Genomic DNA, 22,758 nt, shown 5'->3' with positions numbered 1-22,758 from the left:
TTTTTCTTTTCATTTGTCTATTTATTTATTTGTTTTTTGAACTGTACTTGTATAAGTTAACTTAAGGTTTAAGACATGGCAGGAGATCCCAGACCCGTGTCATGCACCTCGTGTGCAATATGGGAGCGCAGGGACACGTTCATTGATCTGGCTCCTTCACGTGCAAGAAGTGTGTTCAGCTGCAGCTCCTGTTAGACCACTTGATGGCTCTGGAGTTGCGGATGGACTCACTTTGGAGCATCCGCGATGCTGAGGACGTCATAGATAGCACGTTTAGCGAGTTGGTCACACCGCAGGTGGAAATTACTGAGGGAGATAGAAAATGGGTGACCAAAAGACAGAGCAAGAGTAGGAAGGCAGTGCAGGTGTCCCCTGCGGCCATCTCCCTGCAAAACAGATATACCGCTTTGGATACGGTTGAGGGAGATGGCTCACCAGGGGAAGGCAGCAGCAGGCAGTTCATGGCACCGTGGCTGGCTCTGCTGCGCAGGAGGGCAGGAAGAAGAATGGCAGGGCTATAGTGATAGGGGACTCAATTGTAAAGGGAATAGACAGGTGATTCTGCAGACATAATCGCGACTCCAGGATGGTATGTTGCCTCTCTGGTGCAAGGGTCAAGAATGTCTCTGAGCGGCTGCAGGACATTCCGGGAGCTGAACAGCCAGCTGTCGTGGTGCACATAGGCACCAACGATATAGGTAAAAAACGGGATGAGATCCTACAAGCTGAATTTAGGGAGTTAGGAGTTAAACTAAAAAGTAGGACCTCAAAGGTAGTAATCTCAGGATTGCTACCAGTGCCACAAGCTAGTCAGAGTAGGAATGTCACGATAGTAAGGATGAATGCGTGGCTCGAGAGATGGTGCAAGACGTTATTAGGTAAATTGGACATTCTGAATTCTCCCTCAGTGTACCTGAACAGGCGCCAGAGTGTGCTGACTAGGGGATGGAACACATTTAATCCAGTCTATGAGGCCAGGGGTTAGGTTGGTCTTCCACCTCCTGGTTCTGTGGTCCTGTTCCTGTTATCGGTCAGGATGGCCTTGGCTGCCTGAGCTGGCCATGTTTCCCCTCAATACTCCAAATGCGGCCTAACCAAGTTTTACATAGCTGCAACATGATTTCCCAACTCCTGTACTCAAATGCCCCGGCAGATGGAAGACAAGCACGCCATATGCTTTCTTAATCACCTTGGCCACCTGCGTTGCCACATTTAGGGAACTGTGGACACGTACATCCAGGTCCCTCTGTATGTTAATGTTCCCAAGGGTCCTGTCATTTACAGTATAATTCGTACCTGGATTTGATCCTTCAAAATGTATCACCTCACATTTGTCCGGTTTAAACTCCATCTGCCATTTCTGTGCATAAGTCTCCAATCCATCTGTATCCTGTTGTATCCTCTGCCAATCCTCAACACTATCAGCAACTCTGCCAATCTTCGTGCCATCCACAAACTTGCTGAACAGATCACCCAAATTTTCCTCCAGATCATTTACATTTACTACAAAGAGGTCCCAGCACGGATTCCTCTGGAACACTAGCTACAGATCTCCATTCAGAAAAACACCCTTCCACCACTACTTTGTCTTCTATAACCAAGCCAGTTCTCCCCGAACATGCGCCGGAATGTGGTGACTAGGGGCTTTTCACAGTAACTTCATTTGAAGCCTATGTGTGACAATAAGCGATTTTTATTCATTTCATTTCAGTTCTGTATCCATCTAGCCAGCCCACACCGAATCCCATGTGATTTTAGCATTTAGCATACGCAACAATCCTCAGCCAGAAATGCGAGTGGATGATTCATCTCGGCCTCCTACAGAGGTCTCCAGCATCACAGATGTCAGTCTTCAGCCAATTTAACTCATTCCACGTAATTATCAAGAAACAGCTGAAGGAACTGGATACTGCAAAAGCTATGGACCCTGACAACATTCCAGCAATAGTACAGAAGGCTTGTGGTCCAGAACTTGCCGCGCTCCCAGCCAAGCTGTTCCAGTACAGCTACAACACTGGCATATCAAGCAGTGTGGAAAATTGCCCAGGTACATCCTGTACACAAGAACCAGGACAAATTTAAACCGGTCAATTATCGCCCTCAGTCTACTCTCCATCATCAGCAAGTGATGGAACGAGTCATCATCCGCACTATCAAGCGACACTTACTCAGCAATAACCTGCTCACCGACGCTCAGTTTGGGTTCCACCAAGGTCACTCAGTTCCTGACCTCAGACAATCTTGGTTCAAACATGGACAAAGAGCTGAATGCCAGAGGTGAAGTGAGAGAGACTGCCCTTGACATCAAGGCAGCATTTGATAAAGTATGGCTCAGGGAGCCCAAACTAAACTAGAGTTAATGGGATTCAGGAAGGGAAAGCTCCGCTGGTTGGAGTCATACCTAGCACAAAGGAAGATGGTTGGGGTGGTTGGAGGTCAATCATCTCAGTCCCGGGACATCTCTGCAGGAGTTCCTCAGGGTAATGTCCTCGGCCTAACAATCTTCAGCTGCTTTATCAGCGACCTTCTTTCCATCATCAGGTCAGAAGTGGGGATGACTGCACAGTGTTCAGCACCATTCACGACTCCCCAGATACTGAAGCAGTCCATGTTCAATTGCAGCAAGACATGGACAATATCCAGTCTTGGGCTGACAAGTGGCAAGTAACATTCACGCCACACAAGTGCCAGACAACAACTAGCGTTAGGAATTTGGGAGATTAACGAGTAAATTAACGGTAAATTTGACATTAAAACAAAACAGACAAGTAGCCAGTCTGGCAGGCATCTAGAGGAATGGGGTGCAATTTAACCAGTAACAAGGTTAGCAGGTGCCGAGAGACATTGAGGTGCGAATGACCATTTCAGAAATATTGTTTACCAGAGATCAGTGGGGCTATAGAAATGATTGGTTAACGAAGGAATTTGAGAGATGTCGACAGCCGAATCCACAGGGTGGGATATCAAAGAGGCTGAACAGTGTAATTGCGAGCACCTTCATTTTTTTAATAAGATATTTTATTCAACTTTTTCGGCCAAACAAAACAGTACAAAGGTTTTTCCCCTTTTTACAACAGCAAAACAATATACATATAAATAACCGTGACCGTATTTTACTAGCACCTTCATTTGCGAAGGAGACTAATGCTCCATCCAGCAGTCAGACAAGCCAATTCCATGGAGGCCCGTTGCCCCTAGCATTTAGAGCCACGGCAGATTGAAGATATTCTCCTCCAAAAGATGTCATTTCTTGCCTTCGCTGAACAAGAGACGTTTCCCACACTTGGTCACTTAAGCGGTATTGTGTGGTAACTAGTAACTGGATTTCATCGATATTTTTACTAAAATTGGATGTTGCTTGGCATCATAGGGGTCTCACTGAGTTCAGGGAACGTGGGTATATTTTGGGAACAAGAAATAAGTTCAGATAAAACTCTAGTTAAGATACTCGAGTGCCATCATGTCTTTTGTCGGGTTTTTTTCTTACCTTTTACTTAATCTTTTATCAATTGTTTACACAACGGCTGGTCTGGTTCCTCACAGGGTTGCACACTTTTCCTCAATTATTCCAAACAAATATACAACACAAAGAACCAGTGTTTCAAGTTATCCTTCGGGTTTTGAGAGACACTCGCCAGTAACATCAACGGGGTTCTTCGCAAAATCATCAAGAGAGGATCTAACCACTGCCCCTTGACATCCATAGAATTTACAGTGCAGAAGGTCTTTCGGCCCATCAAATCTGCACCGGCCCTTGAAAAGAGCACCCTACTTAAGCCCACACCTCCACCCCATCTCCATAGCCCAGTAACCCCACCTCACCTTTCTTGGACACCAAGAGCAATTTAGCATGACCAATCCACCTAACCTGCACATATTTGGACTGTGGGAGGAAACCCACGCAGACATGGGGAGAACGTGCAGATCCATACAGACAGTGACCCAAGCCGGGAATCGAACCTGGGTCCCTGAAGCGGTGAAGCAACAGTGCTAACCACTGTGCTACTGTGCCAACCCAGATCAATGGCATTACTATTTCTGAATCCTCCCATTAACATCCTGGGGTTACCTTTGATCAGAAATTGAACTGGTTCAGTCATGCAAACACTGTGGCTACTAGAGTAGGTCAAAGACGAGGAGTAACTCACCTCCTGGCCCTCCCAAAGCCTGTCCACCTTCTACAAGGCACAAGTCAGGAGTGTAATGGAACAACACCCACTTGCCTGGATTAGTGAAGCTCCAACAACAATATCATCCATGACAAAGCGGCCTGTTTGATTGGCCTCCCTTCCAGGCATTCAATCCCTCCACTACCGGCGAACAGTGGCAACAGTGTGCACCATCTGCAAGATACACCGAAGGAACTCACCAAAGTTCCTTAGGCAGCACCTTCCAAACCCACGACCATTACCATCAAGATGGACAAGAGCCGTGGATACACAGGAACACCACGACCTGAAGGTTCCCCTCCAAGTCATTCACTATCCTGACTTTGAAATATATCGCTATCCTTCACATTTGCTGGGTCAAAATACTGGAATTCCTCCCCAGCAGCGTGGGTACACCTGCGCCTCAGGGACTGCAGTGATTCAGGAAGGCATCTTTCCACTACCTTCAGAAGGGCAACTCAGGGTGGGCAATAAATGCTGGCCTAGCCAGTGACACCCAAATCCCGCAAAAGGAATATTAAAGACACAAAAAAATCAGTAAAAGCAGGGGAGGCGTACTTTTGGGTGGATGGGTGTGTTGATGGTCTTAGTCACTGAGATGGCAATAAGGAATATGTACATTGTAAAAAAATATCACGTGGACCTCCAGTGGCGGCTACGGAGGAATAAGTCGCACATTTGGTGGCTCCCGCTCTGGTCAGACTTTTGGACCTTCCCCCATTTTTTCTACCGGACTTGAATTGTAAAAAGGATGTTAGTGACAATTGTTTACCGAATTCCCACTTCGGTGCATGGAGTGAAGGACTAGAAGTGTTCGTAAGGGCAGAAAAAAAAAGAGAGAAGGCTTGGGCTGTTGCTGCAACAGAAGACAGCATGGCGGACGTTCGGACCTCAGGCTTGTCTACCCAGCAGTCTGTGGAGCAGTGATGCAAGTCATTCAGGAAAGCTTTGCTACGCAGAAACAGGACTGCTTGGACCCGATAAAAGAGTCGATTGAATGGTTGGAGCATAGATTGGACGCCCAAGATCGGCCGATCCAGAAGGTGGAGAAGGCGCTGGCTGAACAGGAGGAACATCAGACTGCGGTGGAGCTAGAGATGGGGATGCTGAGGGACCAGCAGAAGAAGCTCCTAGAGAAGGTGGAGGGCCTTGAAAATAGATCCCACCGGCAGAACCTAAGAATCGTCGGAATCCCGGAGAAACGGACGCTTGGGCATTATCCCGGTTTGGAGGTAGATAGGGCTCACAAAGCACTCGCGAGGAAGCCACGAATGGGAGGACCCCCCCTCCCCGAGGGCAATGGTGGTGAGATTCCACAGGTTCTCGGAAAGGAGCGCATTCTACAGTGGGCCAAGCGGACACGGAGCTGTAAATGGGACAATTGCATCCTGCGGGTTTACCTGGACCTGAATGTAGAGGTGGCCAGGAGGAGAGCGATCCTTTTTAAGAAAAAGGTGAAGTTTGGACTGTTATACCCAGCCCGTCTCTGGGTCACGCATGAGGATCAGCATTTTTATTTTGAGTCGCCTGAGGACGTGTTGGACTTTGCGAAAAAGAAAGGGCTGGCAAAGAACTGAGGACTTTTGAACTTGGCTGCAACATTCATGTTTGGGTTTGGTTTTTTTTCCCCTTTCTGTTTCTCTGTTTTTGAAAAAACAGTTACTCGTTTTGTGTTTTATGGAAGATGTTTGTGATGCCGTTTGCATTGATTTGGAACCATCAGTGGAGCTGAGTGAGTTAAGGTTTTCATTTGCACTGTTGGGGGATGGAGGTGTGCTTGTTTTTGATCTTGGTGTTTTTTCTGTTGGGCAATTGTGTGGGGATTGGTTGATGTTGGAGTTTGTTTGCATGAGCGGGGGAAGGGGAACAATAGGTGGGAGACTATCTGGCGCCGGGGATGGGGCCACCAAGCTAGCTGGGCGAGTTAGCTTACGGAAGCGCAGTGGGGGGTGGGGGGGGGGGGGTGGTTTGCATATGTTTGGTTCAGTAAAGGGGTTGGATTACAGGGTGTTGTTACTAGGGGAGCGGGGGCGAGGTGGGGCGAATGTTCTGCTGACGAGGGAGGGACTTGAGCTGAGGGACAGAGGCGAGGTTGGGGGCTGCCTGGGGATGGACTGGTGGAGGCGCGGAGCACGGGCTGGAGGCGAGCCTAAAAAAGGGGATGGCTGATCGGCGGAGGGAGGAGCAATGAGCCCCCCAACTAGGCTGATCAACTGGAATGTTCGAGGGTTAAATGGGCCGGTCAAAAGGGCACGTGTGTTCGCGCTTCTTAGGGGATTGAAGGCGGACATGGTAATGTTGCAGGACACGCACCTTAGAGTAACGGATCAGGTTGGACTGAGGAAAGGCTGGGTCAGTCAGGTCTTTCACACGGGATTAGATTCAAAGACTAGAGGGGTCGCGATCCTGATCAATAAGCGGGTGGTGTTTGAGGCGGGTAGACTAGTCTCGGATGTGGGAGGTCGGTACATTATGGTCAGTGGAAGCTAGAGAGGGAGCAGGTGGTATTAGTAAATGTATATGCACCAAATTGGGATGATATGGCGTTTATAAAGAGGATGCTGGGGAAGATACTGGACCTGGACTCGCACAGGTTGGTCATGGGAGGGGGCTTCAACACAGTTATGGACCCTGGCTTGGACCGGTCAAGCTAGAAAACGGGCAGGGTACCAGCAATGGCAAAGGAACTAAGAGGGTTCATGGAACTGATTGGGGGGGGGGGGGGGATCCATGGAGGTTTGGGCAGCCAAGGGTGAAGGAGTTCTCCTTCTACTCACACGTGCATTAAGTGTACTCCCGGATTGATTTCTTTATTTTGAGTAGGGCCTTGCTGGCTGGGGTGGTGGACACGGGGTACTCGGCGATTACGATCTCAGACCACGCTCCGCACTGGGTTGACCTGCAGGTTAGTAAAGACAGTAATCAGCGCCCGCACTGGAGGCTGGATGTGGGACTTTTGGCGGATGAAGGGGTGTGCGAGCGGCTGAGGAAATGTATTCAGAACTACCTGCAGGGCAATGACACGGGGGAAATTTCAGTAGCGGTGGTGTGTGAAGCACTGAAGGCGGTGGTCGGGGGGGGAGCTGATTTTGATCCGGGCCCATAGGGAGAAGGTGGACAGGGCAGAGACAGACCGACTGGTAAAGGAGATACTACAGATTGATATGATAGGAGGTATGCGGAGACACCAGAGGCAGGGCTTTTAAGGGCACGGCGGAGGTTACAGACGGAGTTTAGCTTGCTGTCCACAGGGAGGGTGGTGGAGCAGCTGAGAAAGGTGAGGGGGGCGATTTACAAACATGGAGAAAAGGCCAGCAGAATGCTTACACAGCAACTTAGGAAGAGGAAGGCAGCTAGAGAGATAGGGAAAGTAAAGGACAGAGATGGGAACCTGGTTGGTGATTCAGTAGGGGTGAATAAGGCGTTTAGGGACTTCTATAGCAGGCTGTACAGGTCGGAAACCCCTGCGGGGCCGGAGGCGATGAGGCACTTCTTGGGAGGGCTGAATTTTCCAAAGGTGGAAGGACTTGGGCTACGATCGGATTGGAAGAAATAGTGGAGGGTCTGAAGGCCATGCAGTTGGGTAAAGCCCCGGGGCCGGACGGGTGCCCAGTGGAGTTCTATAAAAAGTTCTCTGGGATATTGGGGCCGGTGTTGATGAGGATGTTCAATGAGGCAAGGGAAAGAGGGGTGCTGCCCCCGATGATGCCACAGGCAATGATTTCGCTGATTCTTAAGCGGGACAAGAACCCGGAGCTGTGTGGGTCCTACAGGCCAATCTCCCTATTAAATGTGGATGCCAAGTTGCTGGCCAAAATCTTGTCCTCCAGGATTGAGGATTGTGTTCTGGACGATATTGGGGAGGACCAGATGGGGTTTGTTAAGGGCAGGCAGGTGGTGGCCAATGTAAGAAGGCTGTTAAAATTTGATCATGATGCCCCCGGAAGGCAGGGAGGTAGTGATTGCAATGGATGCAGAAAAGGCTTTTGATCGGGTAGAATGGGACTATCTGTGGGAGGTACTGGGATGGTTCGGATTCCGGCGGGGCTTTATCAACTGGGTCAGGTTGCTGTATCAGGTTCCTGTGGCAAGTGACGGCTTCATGCAAGGACACCAGTCTGGGGGCATTGGTAACTGCACCTCTACCGTTCCTGCTGGCACGGTACTCCACCAGTCCAGTGGTGGTGGCGGCCCTGAGAGTTTGGGGCCAATGGAGGAGGCATGTGGGAGCATCGGTTTGGGCCCCAGTCTGTGATAATCACCGGTTTGCCCCGGGGAGTATGGACGGGGGGTTCCGGTTATGGCGGAGAGCGGGGATTGAGAGGATGGGGGATATGTTTATAGAGGGGAGCTTTCCGAGGTTGAGGGCGCTGGAGGAGAAGTTTGGGTTGGCGAGGGGAAACAAATTCAGGTATCTGCAGGTGCGGGACTGGGAGGTGAGACAGAGGATGGTCTATGGGCGGACGTGTTGAGTAGAGTCAACGCGTCCACAACATGTGCCAGGCTCAGCCTGATACAATTTAAGGTTGTTCACCGGGCTCACATGACAGTGGCCCGGATGAGCAGATTCTTTGGGGTGGAGGACAGGTGCGCAAAATGAAATGAAATGAAAATCGCTTATTGTCACAAGTAGGCTTCAATGAAGTTACTGTGAAAAGCCCCTCGTCGCCACATTCCGGCGCCTGTTCAGGGAGGCTGTTACGGGAAGAATGTGCGGGAGGACCGGCGAACCATGTCCACATGTTTTGGACATGTCCAAAGCTTAGGGGATTTTGGCAGGGGTTTGTGGACGTCATGTCCATGGTGTTCAAAATAAGGGTGGTGCTGAGTCCAGAGGTGGCGATTTTCGGGGTGTCAGCAGATCCGGGAATCCAGGAGGAGAAAGAGGCAGACATTCTGGCTTTTGCTTCCCTGGTAGCCCGGAGACGGATACTATTCGCATGGAGGGCTATCCGACATGGCTAGCTTTCTCTGTTTGGAGAAAATCAAGTTCACCTTGAGAGGGTCACTGATTGGGTTCACCCGGAGGTGGCAACCGTTCGTCGACTTCTTTGCGGAAAATTAATCGTCAGCAGACGGGGACCTGTACGAAAGGTAAATGGCTTTTGCACTATGTTTATGGTTTCATGTATATTGTTTATTTTGCCGTTGTTACTATACCGAAAATGTTTATTTTTTTTAAAAACTCACGTGCAGACAGGAACACATCAAGTAGAAGTGGACCATAAGGCCAGCCATTCAAGCTGATGACACCATGAAACACTTAACATGAAACAAATAAACGTACCATTGTTCCTTTAATATCATATTTAATATGAATTTATACGGAGAAACTGTTTAGTCTTTTACCTTATTCAGCGCATGAACCTGGATATTTTTTGCTCCAATGTCCCTCAGGTCCCGTTCAGCATCATATTTCAAGTCATTGGATACACTAAACCTGTAATAAGCACAAAATATAACTAAAGCCAACTAAAATAAATCTGCTTTTTAGAATTTGAATAAGTGCTAATTTAAACTTACCATAGAGATCTTTTTCTACCAAGAAGGTAATTCTCAAAAATAATGCCACCAATGGTTCTTCCTTTACCCACACCGGCACCGTCCCCTATCAGGAAGGCTGCCCGATCCCCATTAGGGAGGAATGTTTCATGTTGCTACGGTTTAAACAATAAACATATCTTTAACAATAGCTATGCTAAATAGTGAAAACACCACAATCTTCGAAAACATGGGTAAGATGGGTATAGAGGGTTATGGGCCAAGTGCGGGCAACTGGGACTAGCTTAATGGTAAAAACTGGGCGGCATGGACTGGTTGGGCCGAAGGGCCTGTTTCCATGCTGTAAACTTCTATGATTCTAACAAGATGAAATAATTAGTAATGTAATTTTAGGAAACAGCCAGTTAATGATACTGTTCCTGTCAAGATTCATGATGTGGGCATTGAAATAATTACCAACCACACATATCTGGGTATCAAAAAGTAGATGACAAATTGAATTGGAGGGAACAGTGCACAGATGTGGTGGCCAAGGAACATAAACAATTATACCACCTCTTAAAATCTTTTTGCGTAGTTCCTACAATCATGAAACTCTTCTACACTGCTGTAGTTGAGTGATTTCCTTTTCAGATGTCTCACCTGGTACTGTTATTTTGGAATTAAAGCTCTTTAAGTAGAGAGAGATTACTGAACCAGGCAGGAAGGATATATGATTCGCAAATTGCTAAACAAAATCTACTCTCGATGAATTTTGAAGTAAAGAGTATCAAGAACAATGAGAACCACTCTTCGTATTGCAGTTGGGTGTGCTCAGGGAAAAGGCTACAATCACTCAGATACATAACAAATCACTTCTTGAACTTATTTTTGATCTTCTCCAGGAGAAATTTTAACACGAATTTGACATATGCATCAGGATATGCACCCCAGGCAGGACTCACTGGCGGATTATTTCAATGTATTGGAATGGTTTTTAAACACGTATCTAATTAAAGTTAGAACTTTGTGATAAGACAATTTCCTTTCTTTTTATTATTCAATTATATATTTTATTAACAATGAACCCAAGACAAATTTCCATGTGGATAATTTCCATATGGCTAATAGTGAAATGAAGTTAAATATCAATTTATTTGAAAGCTAATATTTTTAAAACTCAATACCTGAGCAGCATAGGTAATTGCTTCCAGCTGCAAGGCAGAAAGCCAACCACTGTCAATGGTCTCCTCTTGTAGAGTCAGCCGATACCAAACATCAGGTGGTGTTACACTGGACAAAGAACTGGTCTCCACAACTGGATCAGGATGGCGCAAGCCAACTTTCACTGTTAACAAAAGACATTTGAGGCTGTAAATAATTGCAGATAGGTCTGTTGTTGGACTGAATGCAATAAACTAACATAAGACCATAAGACACTAGGAGCAGAATTAGGCCACTCGGCCCATCGAGTCTGCTCCGCCATTCAATCATGGTTGATATTTTTCTCATCCCCATCTCTGGCCTTCTCCCCATGAACCCATATCCCCTTATTGATCAAAAAACAATATCTGTTTTAAAGGATTGTCCCTTTAGTCTGAGATTGTGTCCTCTGTTAGTTTTTCCTAAAATGGAAACATGCTCTCCACATCCACTCTATCCAGGCCACACGGTATCCTGTAAGTTTCAGTAAGAGCACCCCCCCCCCCCCCCCCCCCCCCAACCCTTCCCTCATCCTTCTAAACTCCGAGTACAGACCCAGAGTCCACAACCGCTCCTCATATGACAAGCTCTTCATTCCAGGGATCATTCTTGTGAACCTCCTCTGGATCCTTTCCAAGGCCAGCACATCCTTCCTTAGATACGGGCCCAAAACTGCTCACAATACTCCAAATGGGGTCTGACCAGAGCCTTGTATAGCCCCAGATGTACATTCCTGGTCTTGTAATCTAGCCCTCTCGACATGAATGCTAACATTGCATTTGCCTTCCTAACTGCCGACTGAACCTGCATGTCAACTTTAAAAGAATCGTGACCAGGAACGCCCCTTTGTGCTTCTGATTTCCAAAGCATCTTCCCATTCAGAAAATAGTCTATGCCTCCATATCTCCATCCAAATTGCATAACCTCACACTTTTCCACATTGTATTCCATCTGCCACTTCCTTGCCCACTCTCCTAGCCTGTCCAAGTCTTTCTGAAGCCCGCCTGCTTCCTCAATACTACCTGCCCCTCTACAGATCTTTGTATCATCTGCAAACTTGGCAACAGTGCCTTCCTCCAGGTCATTAATGTGTATTGTAAAAAGTTGTGGTCCCAGCACCAACCCCCGAGGTACACCACTAGTCACCGGCTGCCAATCTGAAAAAGACCCCTTTATACCCACTCTCTGCCTTCTGCCAGTCAGCCAATCCTCTATCAATGCCAGGATCTTACCCTTAACACCACGGGCTCTTAAATTATTTAACAGTCTCCTATGCGGCACCTTATCAAAGGCCTTGTGGAAATCTAAATAAATCACGTCTACTGGCTCTACTTTGTCTAACTTCCTTGTTACTTCCTCAAAGAACTCTATATATTTCTGCTTTAGTAACTGATTTCCTTTGTCACATAGCAAAGTAGAATTTACATTGATAAAGTTGTCTTTTATGATCATATTCAGGGCACTTTACTAAAATTATTAAACAAAAAGCACCCTCAGACTGTATTATAATAGGAATCAACAGGTGAACCATGAGCTATAAAAAGAAAAAGGTAACTTGTGACATTACAGATGTTTACTGCTTTTCAGAAAAGTGAGTTAAAATAGCGATAAATGATCAGATAGTCTGTTTTAGTGATGATGTCAGTTGAAGAATGAATATTGGTCAAGACCAGAGAATATCTTGGCTATTCCTCAAGTAGTGCTCTGGCATCCTTTACACACACCTGATAGGGAAAACAGGGCCTTTTCAACTCATCCAAAAAAGCAGCATCTCTGGCTCACCGAGTACTGCACTGAAGAGTCAGTCTGGATTTTGTACTCAAGTGGGAAATTAATCCACAATCTTCCAAAGAGCCAAGAGTGCTACCGCTGAGCAAAGATTGGCACTTCAAATTGGGTCATTGACTGGTTGCTCCATTTGAAAACCTCATTGGAACTTCACTGATTTCAAACTTATGTAGAATCAGGACCATGAATGTTGCTGTTGTCAATGTTGCTGGTGTGTCCTAACTCTCAAGGGCTGGGCGGCCCGGCGGCACAGCGGTTAGCACTGGTGCCTCAAGGCGCCGAGGTCCCAGGTTCAATCCCAGCCCTGGGTCGCTGTCCGTGTGGAGTTTGAACATTCTCCTGTGTCTGCGTGAGTCTCACCCCCACAACCCAAAGATGCGCAGGGTAGTTGCATTAGCCATGCTAAATTGCCCCTTAATTAGGAAAAAACATTGGATACTCTAAATTATATATATATATATATATATATATATATATATATATGTTTTAACTCTCAAGTACTGATGCACTGCTTAACATGGAGGCCATTTACAATTAAAATACAATGGTCCAAATTATTCAACTAAGAGAGCACTGGTTTTACCAATCAATTTCCTCATTGGTAGAAAGATCATTCCAAACTACCAGAAATTCAAATATGCTCAATCAACATAGGAAGTATTAGCACATAAGTGTGTCAGGGGCTGGTTTAGCACAGTGGGCTAAACAGCTGGTTTGTAATGCAGAACAATGCCAGCAGCATGGGTTCAATTCAAGTACCGGCCTCCCCGAACAGGCGCCAGAATGTGGGCTTTTCACAGTAACTTCACTGAAGTCTACTTGTGACAATAAGCGATTATTATTATTGTGCGCACTGGGCAATTGCCATTTAGCAAGTTCAAGAACCACAGTTCCACCAAACAATAAATGCTACATCACCATTATAAGAAATTGTAAAATACATTCCAATGTACCAGATTCGTCATACAGAACTTGAACATTGCCAAAAAAAAAAGACATGCTGTCAAACATTTCCATCCTCGCACTCATCAGGAGTATTTGCAAGCATACCTGGTTCATTGCTCATGGTATTGCCTTGACCAGTCACCTGTCTGGTTGAATTTGAACAAAAGCTTTTTCACCATGGCAATACCTCTACCAATCAGGGTCCACTTTCCAACCAAACAGCACTCTCTTCACATGCAGTATGAATTGTTGTGCCCCTCTCACAAACTGCCCTGGTGAGGACTGTAGCCACGTAAAATGGCTGTGTTCCGATTAATCTGGCCAAAACCCAGTTTAAAATGGCTAACCCAAAAGACTGCTGGGAAAAGCAGCTAAGAAGACACAAGCAGGCAGCTGCAGACAGTATTGCATATTCGGCTCTCGGAAGTTAGCCCAGATCGATACTCAGGGCTATCAACAGCCCATCAACCCAGGTATTTCCAGTTGCATTCAGGATTGTTTGCAGCCCATCTATTCAGACATCAACAGTTAAATCGGCTATCCCCGGGAACAATTGCAACATATTAGCAATTGAATACCGGGCCAGACCTGTCGGCGCCTGCAGTGGCCGAAACAAAGACAGGTGAGCGACCACCCCCCGATCGAGGAATCGCCTCACCATTGGACACATCGACCCCAGAGATTGGGGACAGATCCAATCACTTGGGACTCAGGGTCAAGGGCCGCCCCGGGAGGCGGGAAGCCCCTGGGCCCTATAAAAGTGAGGGGCCAAGTTCAGATCTCTCTCTCTCTCTCTCTCTTCTCTTCGCCTGCTCGAGACCTTCGCAAGAACAGCAACCGGCAACAGTAAGTTTGAATCCAGCGATCGCTATCCGGTAGAGACACCTAGCCACCGACCTGTAGCAGCCTTTTGAATCCCGCGGGCCAGATCTGATTGGACAAGCCATTCGTTTCCCTGACCTGGTGGGCTCTTCCTAAGTTAAGTATTGGCCAGTAGTGATAGGTTTATCATATAGAAAGTAGTATTAGGGTATTAATATTGCTTGTTGTATATAATAAATGACCGTTGTTTTAATCCTTACTAAGCGGTGTGCTGTATTATTAATCATAACCTGAACTTGAACCACGTGGCGGTATCATAAAGATACCTGGTGACTCATGAGCAAAGGTGACGTAATCAGAGCAAATAGACTAAGGTTAAAAAGAGCAACAGGACAAAACCAAAAGCCTCGCCAGCATGGCTCTTTTTTCAGCAATACTAAATGTTGTTTGTGCTTACATTTAGTTAATTTAGGGGATGTCAGAAAATGGTTATATCAAAGGGTGGCTCAAATTTGGGCTGTAAAAAAATGTGCCCAGTGTGAAAGAAATGCTATTTAACTTGGTGTTGTAAGACTTCTTACTGTGCTCAACCCAGTCCAACGCCAGCATCTCCACATCATGGCTATTTAATGTTAATTACTAACTACAGTCCAATTTCCATTCACTCAACAGCAATTAATTTCAGCGGAGTTAGCTATTGCATCACACATTAAACAATCTAATTCCAAATGGAGCAATAAATACTTGAAAACAGAAATGATCTGGAAGTAGACAACCCAATTTAATTTTGAGAAAGCAGGCTTACATTTCATTGGCATATATTCAGCATATGTGTCTGCATGGCCAAGTTCCTCATCATCTTCCTCCTCAGGCTCATCTTCATCTTTCAGAGGCAATTTCTATTAATCATTTGAATAAAGAGATTAGGAGTACAAGTCAAATCCATATTTCTTAGCTCAAGAACACAGAGGTGAAGCCATTTGATAACATCCAGAGAAATTGTTACGTGAACTGAAACTTCCATTTTCTCCAGTCCATCAACGGTGAAAATTCATTTGAAAAAATCTCTAATTTTACATGCATCAAATAGTTTGGAATTGCCTGTCACCTAGGAGTGCCAGACAGGACATCCCCCAACAAGGGGATCTTGCACTCATGCACGTTTTTATATACAAATGCATAGCATAAATTTTGACTTCAAAATGAATGTCATGGTTCTTCAGTGACAAGTGATATTCTCATTCACAAATTAGTACATTTAAGTGGGGGAGGGAAAATCCCATGCATGTTAACAAGATACTCTTTTCTGTAAGGAATGGTAGTTAATCAATTGGTAGTGACTTCTGTCCATTCTTGCTCACACGTTAATTTTCTATAATAGAAAAAAGCCACATTTTAAAAGATTACCAATAGTGATTTTCAAAAGATTTTGACACTATCTTAAAGTAAACAGATTAGCAATGTCTACAACTCCTCCTGTTGAGTGGAAGGAGAAGAGGTACAAGGAGGCTAGAAACATATCAAATAAAGTTAAGAGGGTGTTGGGGTTTAGAAGGATGGAAGAAATGCTTCTTTGGTGATATGCATCACTTCGTATCACATGCTCACAGAGAGGAGGTTAAAGTTCCATAACATCCAGGTCCAACATAATTAATTTTTAAATAGTTTATCTACACAATAAATAAATGTTTGACCACACGCACACACATCTTCAGATGGAACACTACTTATCATTAAGTGAGCACTCTCAATAGAACATGTTCAGCAACGTTTGACTATCCCAAGTGAAAATTTGAAGCAGAGGTAAATAATTGGCAACAATGACGTTCAAAATTCTGAATAAAGGTGTATTTACCGGGGTTGGAGAAAAGCTTCGCATTTTGATATCCTCGTTGACCCATATTCGAGTCACTTCTTTACTCAATGATTCCTTCCTTACAACACCATTGTTCAAGTCAGCTGCAGATAAAGTACAACTACTTAAATTCTAAACAATAATAATGCATTTAATCAGAAACCTTCCTAGCCCTAAAATTGCCAAGAGACAAGTGATGAAATGAAAAATGAAATGAAATGAAAATCGCTTATTGTCACAAGTAGGCTTCAAATGAAGTTACTGTGAAAAGCCCCTAGTCGCCACATTCCGGCGCCTGTTTGGGAGGCTGGTACGGGAATTGAACCCGTGCTGCTGGCCTGAATCTTCTGAACTGCATGCAGAAAGGTATATAGTAATCGAGCTCGTTAATTTTGAGTCGAGGTATTAACGTTCAAAAGCAGAAAATGCTGGAAACTTTAAGTCAGGCAGCATCAAAGATAACAAGTGTGCTAAAACATCAGGCCAATAATCAGCGATCAGTTCTGATGAATGGTCATTGCTCTGCAAGATTAGCTCTGCCCCGACCAGAGTGTATCCAGCATTTAAAATTTTTATTTAAGATTTTCAGCATCCACAGTATTTTGCTTTGCTGTTATGAAAGTTCCTATGTTTAAGTCGGAAATTTCACGCACACATTACTGAGAGACCGGCACTTCAACTTTATGCATCCGATTTGAATTATCGATCGCTTCCATTCTCAGCACATTGCACCAATTTTAGAATATGTGAAATACAAATTCAACACAATCCTAATAATTATCTGTCCGTTTCAGATAACTGGAGATCCTAAATTTGCACCATTCTACCAAACATTCAAATTGATAGGTAGTAATAGCTCTTACAAAGTCAAGTTGAGCACAAACTGCTCATTACCTGCCTACACTTTCTGCATTTTCAGCTATTTTGCTTGGAAATTAGTCTTGGCAGAACCACAATTTCTGTTGCGCCTACAGAAGATGTTTTATGGTAGCAGTTCCCGACAATGGAATGATCTAGAGAAGAGTGTCCAAGCTTTCTTTCTTTGTGACTTGCATTGTTCACATCACATTGCCTGGACAGTCACGTTTCATCCATGATCATACAAATCTGCTTGCATCTCAAGTTGGCAATTTTTATAGATCTTGGTGTTCTAATTTCAAACTCATCTTCCAAAAAAGGGCAACCCGACTTAAAAAAGAGCCCCCTCCAAACTTTCAGGGCCTCAGACATGGGATAAATGATTTCAGGTGGATCAAATAATTGACAGAGTTACAAATCTAAATATAATGGCATATTAATAATTTTTGGCCGATTTTAGTTCATATTATTTGTCACTCAACTGAGCACTGTCAACATTAACAGATTTAATATTGTTGAATACCATAATTAGATTATAACTCTGTTTATAGGCTGCACTCAACCCAATCATCCATTATGGGACGGCATGGACAAGATGTGCCGAATGGCACTCTTCTGTGCTATATGCTTTCTATGGTTCTATTATGAAAGTTCTCTGCATGAATCATTCAGTCCAACCAGTCTGTGGCGGTGGCTATTTTCCAGGAGGCCAGGGCACGATGGTGTGTGTGGAGTTTGCACATTCTCCCAGTGTCTGCATGGGTTGCACCCAAAGATGGATTGGCCACGCTAAATTGCCCCTTAATTGGAAAACAGTAAATAATTGGCTACTTTAAATAATAAAACAAAATCTTCCAGAAGGCCAGCAGCCTAATCCTGTATATTGCCTTGTTTCCAAATCATTTTAAATGTGCTTTCCTCTCCAAGCTATTCTTACAGGCTGATAGCTCTGTTTCAATCACTAACTCTGGTAACGCATTTCACAACCTCGTAACCAGACTTGCATTACTTAATAAAACATTTTAAAACATCCTTTTCAGGTTACTAAATGCAGCATACAGCATGTGCATTCTCAACAAATAAGCACAAAAAAAGTTCAATTAAAGTGTACTTCACCCCCACACCAATGTGCAAACACAAACTATTCTACGAGAGTTGTGTATATGCGAAATGTCACACCCTGAGAGACAGTGAGAATTGCCAAAACCGAAAAGAACATAGCAAGTGTGCAGTTTTACTCCTGCTACTAGATTCAGGAGGCTGCTAGTGTGAAAATAGTAACACATTTCCAACTTTCAGGCTGCAAAAGCATTTTATTTCTTATATGCATCTCTAATGGCCACCAGAGGAAGGTGAGCTTCACAATGGGTTGACTTGTTTCCTACAAGTAACATTATGCAGCTAACTGCTATTAAGTTGGAGATCTCCCACCATATAGGAATGAAGCGTGCACCCATCGTGTCTATTTCTGGTGACTTGATGGCACCATTATCTTACCTGGTTTATTCATCATCTTAGAAGTGAGCAGTACAATTTCTGTAAGAAAGTTAATTTGGAAAAAAGTTTCTAATACCCAGTGTTGGAAATTCTCTTGCAATATTAAGTAGCTTGAGTTTCTTTCAATTAATGAGATAAACATGAAACCAATAAAAACCATATAAAAATAAAGACGTTCCAGTGATGTTTCAAACCAAACAACTTATTTGCTGTGGACGGTTTCTGAAGCTTTTTGTGGACCATATTTTACATGCATGTATTTAATAGCACGGTCCTCACTAATGTTTTGACTCCATTACTTTTTAATTTTGAAAAGACTGAAAAACAACAAAGCATTTATTTTCCACGCAAGAACCACAATGCCTCTTCACACTAAACCCATGAATGGCATGCAACTGTGATCATGAAGCATGCATCAGCCTTCACACAGAATAGTGCCTTGTCATTTTGGAAAAATATGAATGTGCATATCAGCAATTGTGTAAGAGACACATGGAGAGCTTTAAGAATTTTAAGATAGGTAGAACATAGAACAGTACAGTACAGGCCCTTCAGCCCACGATGTTGTGCCGATCATTTATCCTAATCTAAGATCAACCTAACCTACACCCCTTCAATTTACTGCTGTCCATGTGCCTGTCCAAGAGTCGCTTAAATGTCCCTAATGACTCTGACTCCACCACCTCTGCTGGCAGTGCATTCCACACACCCACCACTCTGTGTAAAGAACCTACCTCTGACATCTCCCCTATAACTTCCTCCAATCACCTTAAAATTATGTCCCCTCATGACAGCCATTTCCACCCTGGGGAAAAGTCTCTGGCTAGCCACTCTATCCATGCATCCAAGGATTCTATGGGAAGCAAGAGATGAAATTGCAGAGCCGTTGGCAATGAAAATCGCTTATTGTCACAAGTAGTCTTCAATGAAGTTACTGTGAAAAGCCCCTGGTCACCACATTCCGGCGGCGCCTGTTCGGGGAGGCTGGTACGGGAATTGAACCGTGTTGCCTGGCCTGCCTTGGTCGTCTTTAAAAGCCAGCGATTTAGCCCAGTGTGCTAAAGCAGCCCCGGATGATCTTTTCGTCCTCACTGTCAACAGGGGTAGTACCAGGGGATTGGAGGGTGGCGAATGTCGTGCCCCTGTTCAAAAAAGGGAACAGGGATAACCCTGGGAATGACAGGCCAGTTAGTCTTACTCCGGTGGTAGGCAAAGTAATGGAAAGGGTACTGAGGGATAGGATTTCTGAGCATCTGGAAAGACACTTGCTTAGGGATAGTCAGCACGGATTTGTGAGGGGTAGGTCTTGTCTCACAAGTCTTATTGAATTCTTTGAGGAGGTGACCAAGCATGTGGATGAAGGTAAAGCAGTGGATGTAGTGTACATGGATTTTAGTAAGGCATTTGATAAGGTTCCCCATGGTAGGCCTATGCAGAAAGTAAGGAGGCATGGGATAGTGGGAAATTTGGCCAGTTGGATAACGAACTGGCTAACCGATAGAAGTCAGAGTGGTGGCGGATGGCAAATATTCAGCCTGGAGCCCAGTTACCAGTGGCGTACCGCAGGGATCATTTCTGGGTCCTCTGCTGTTTGTGATTTTCATTAAATGACTTGGATGAGGGAGTTGAAGGGTGGGTCAGTAAATTTGCAGACGATACGAAGATTGGTGGAGTTGTGGATAGTGAGGAGGGATGTTGTTGGCTGCAAAGAGACAGAGGTAGGATGCAGAGCTGGGCTGAGAAGTGGCAGGTGGAGTTTAACCCTGAAAAGTGTGAGGTTGTCCATTTTGGAAGGACAAATATGAATGCGGAATACAGGGTTAATGGTCGGGTTCTTGGCAATGTGGAGGTGCAGAGAGATCTTGGGGTCTATGTTCATAGATCTTTTAAAGTTGCCACTCAAGTGGATAGAGCTGTGAAGAAGGCCTGTGGTGTGCTAGTGTTCTTTACCAGAGGGATTGAATTTAAGAACCGTGAGGTGATGATGCAGCTGTACAAAAGATGATCAGGGGAATAGATAAGAGTAGACAGTCAGAGACTTTTTCCCCAGGTGGAACAAACCATTACAAGGGGACATAAATTTAAGGCGAATGGTGGAAGATGTAGGGGGGGATGTCAGAGGTAGGTTCTTTACCCAGAGAGTAGTGGGGGCATGGAATGCACTGCCTGTGGAAGTAGTTGAGTCGGAAACATTAGGGACCTTCAAGCGGCTCTTGGATAGGTACATGGATTACAGTAGAATGATGGGGTGTAGATTAATTTGTTCTTAATCTAGGACAAAAGTTCAGCACAACATTGCAGACCGAAGGGCTTGTTCTGTGCTGTATTTTTCTATGTTCTATGTCTCTCATCACCTTGTACACCTCTATTAAGTCACCTCTCTGCCTTCTTCGCTCCAGTGAGAAAAGCCCTAGCTCCCTCAACCTTTCTTCATAAGACATGCCCTCCAGTCCAGGCAGCATCCTGGTAAATCTCCTCTGTACCCTATCCAAAGCATCCACATCCTTCCTATAATGAGGCGACCAGAACGGGACACAATATTCCAAGTGTGGTCTAACTAGTTTTATAAAGCTGCAGCAAAACCTCGCGGCTCTTAAACTCAATCCCCCTGTTAATGAAAGCCAACACACCATACGCTTTCTTAACAACCCTATCAACCTGAGTGGCAACTTTGAGGGATCTATATATGCGGACCCCAAGATCCCTCTGTTCCTCCACACTTCCAAGAATCCTGCCTTTAACCCTGTATTCAGCATTCAAATTCGACCTTCCAAAATGAATCACTTCACATTTATCAAGGTTTAACTCCATCTGCCACTTCTCAGCCCAGCTCTGCATCCTGTCAATGTCCTATTGTAAGCAGCAACAACCCTCAACACTATCTACAACTCCACCAACCTTTGTGTCATCGGCAAACTTACTAACCCACCCTTCCACTTCCTCATCCAAGTCATTTATAAAAACCACAAAGAGCAGAGGTCCCAGAACAGATCCTTCCGGGAAACCACTGGTCACTGACCTCCAGGCAGAATACTTTCCATCCACTACCACTCGCTGTCTTCTTTCGGCCAGCCAATTCTGTATCCAGAGGCTTAACAAATTTTCATCTCGAGGGCTGACGCATTCCAGTGTTTTGTGCAATTTATTTTCAATAAACCAAAAATTCTAGTGCCTTATGTTAATTCTTATCAAATACAATGCACATGCATCCTAATCAGATTTGGCACAAATAGCACTAAATTTGAAATAGATCAGCGTAATCCCAATACCTTTCAAACAAATTGTAAAATTGCAGATAGACCAATGGTACCTACCTGCATCTAATTCAACTTGTCCGTTCTATTCATTGCTATACTCTATAATTTTTTCCAACTATAAATCAAAGCTAACAAAGAGGCTATGTGAACAAGAGAACATTTAATTAATTATTTTTATTTTATAGGTTTAATATTCCTAAAACTGCATGAAATGCACAATTTCAAATAAAATGGAATAAAAATAACTTACTGGCTGCTGTTGTAATGGGCTGAACAATGTTGGACGGTGGCTTCATTTTCATCAGTTCAGACAAGCTGTTGCTTTTAAGTAAGTCTTTAAGCTGTATCTGATCCTTGGTTGATGCTGTGGCTACAGTTGGAGCAGCTGTAGATGATAGTGTAAGTGAGCTGGTCTGAACAACTTTTGCTACACTAACTGTGGGGCGAGACACTGCATTAGCAGGTGCCTTTGTCACAATTAATGTTGTTCCCAGGTTTGGCAGCTGATTCAGCTGATTTAGCACAAAAGTGGTAGCTGTTGGTGGCTGTTAGGGGGAAAAAATAAAATTTTAAAATTACAAATTTTATGATACAGCTAGAATAACTGAGAAGACTGAATCAGGTGGGACTCTACTCTCTCAAGAGAGAAGACCAAGGGTGATCTAACAAGTCTTTAAAATTACAAAGTGGCTCAAAAGGGAAGATAGAGGATGTTACCATTTGTACAGGAAGATGCCATAAATAGTTGCTCATAAATCCAATAACAAATGCAAGACAATCTTCTTCAGCAAGAAAGTGGAACTTGTTACAATGAGTAGAGACAAACAGCAGAGATTATTTACGGGAAAGCTAGGTAATTACAGGAGGGAGAAAGAAATTGACA

General features: G+C 44.6%; 1 protein-coding gene across 2 annotated transcripts in view; it reads right to left on the bottom strand.

Moving 5' to 3' along the window:
- Positions 1 to 22,758, bottom strand: part of sbno1 (strawberry notch homolog 1 (Drosophila)) — a 274,172-nt gene that overhangs the window by 203,599 nt on the left and 47,815 nt on the right. Inside the window, exons 3-9 of one of the 2 annotated variants that reach the window (XM_072514240.1) lie at positions 22,126 to 22,420; positions 18,619 to 18,657; positions 16,264 to 16,367; positions 15,214 to 15,307; positions 10,838 to 10,998; positions 9,693 to 9,826; positions 9,519 to 9,609 (exon numbers count right to left, since the gene is read on the bottom strand). In XM_072514240.1, the coding sequence (XP_072370341.1) occupies positions 9,519 to 9,609; positions 9,693 to 9,826; positions 10,838 to 10,998; positions 15,214 to 15,307; positions 16,264 to 16,367; positions 18,619 to 18,657; positions 22,126 to 22,420 (918 nt within the window). The remainder of the gene's footprint in view (positions 1 to 9,518; positions 9,610 to 9,692; positions 9,827 to 10,837; positions 10,999 to 15,213; positions 15,308 to 16,263; positions 16,368 to 18,618; positions 18,658 to 22,125; positions 22,421 to 22,758) is intronic. The other variant, XM_072514325.1, reaches the window with a different exon arrangement.

The sequence above is a fragment of the Scyliorhinus torazame genome, chromosome 1, assembly GCF_047496885.1.
Source record: "Scyliorhinus torazame isolate Kashiwa2021f chromosome 1, sScyTor2.1, whole genome shotgun sequence".
Taxonomy (NCBI): domain Eukaryota; kingdom Metazoa; phylum Chordata; class Chondrichthyes; order Carcharhiniformes; family Scyliorhinidae; genus Scyliorhinus; species Scyliorhinus torazame.
The sequence above is the reverse complement of the archived record's forward strand: the minus strand, read 5'-3'. Positions and strand labels throughout refer to the sequence as shown.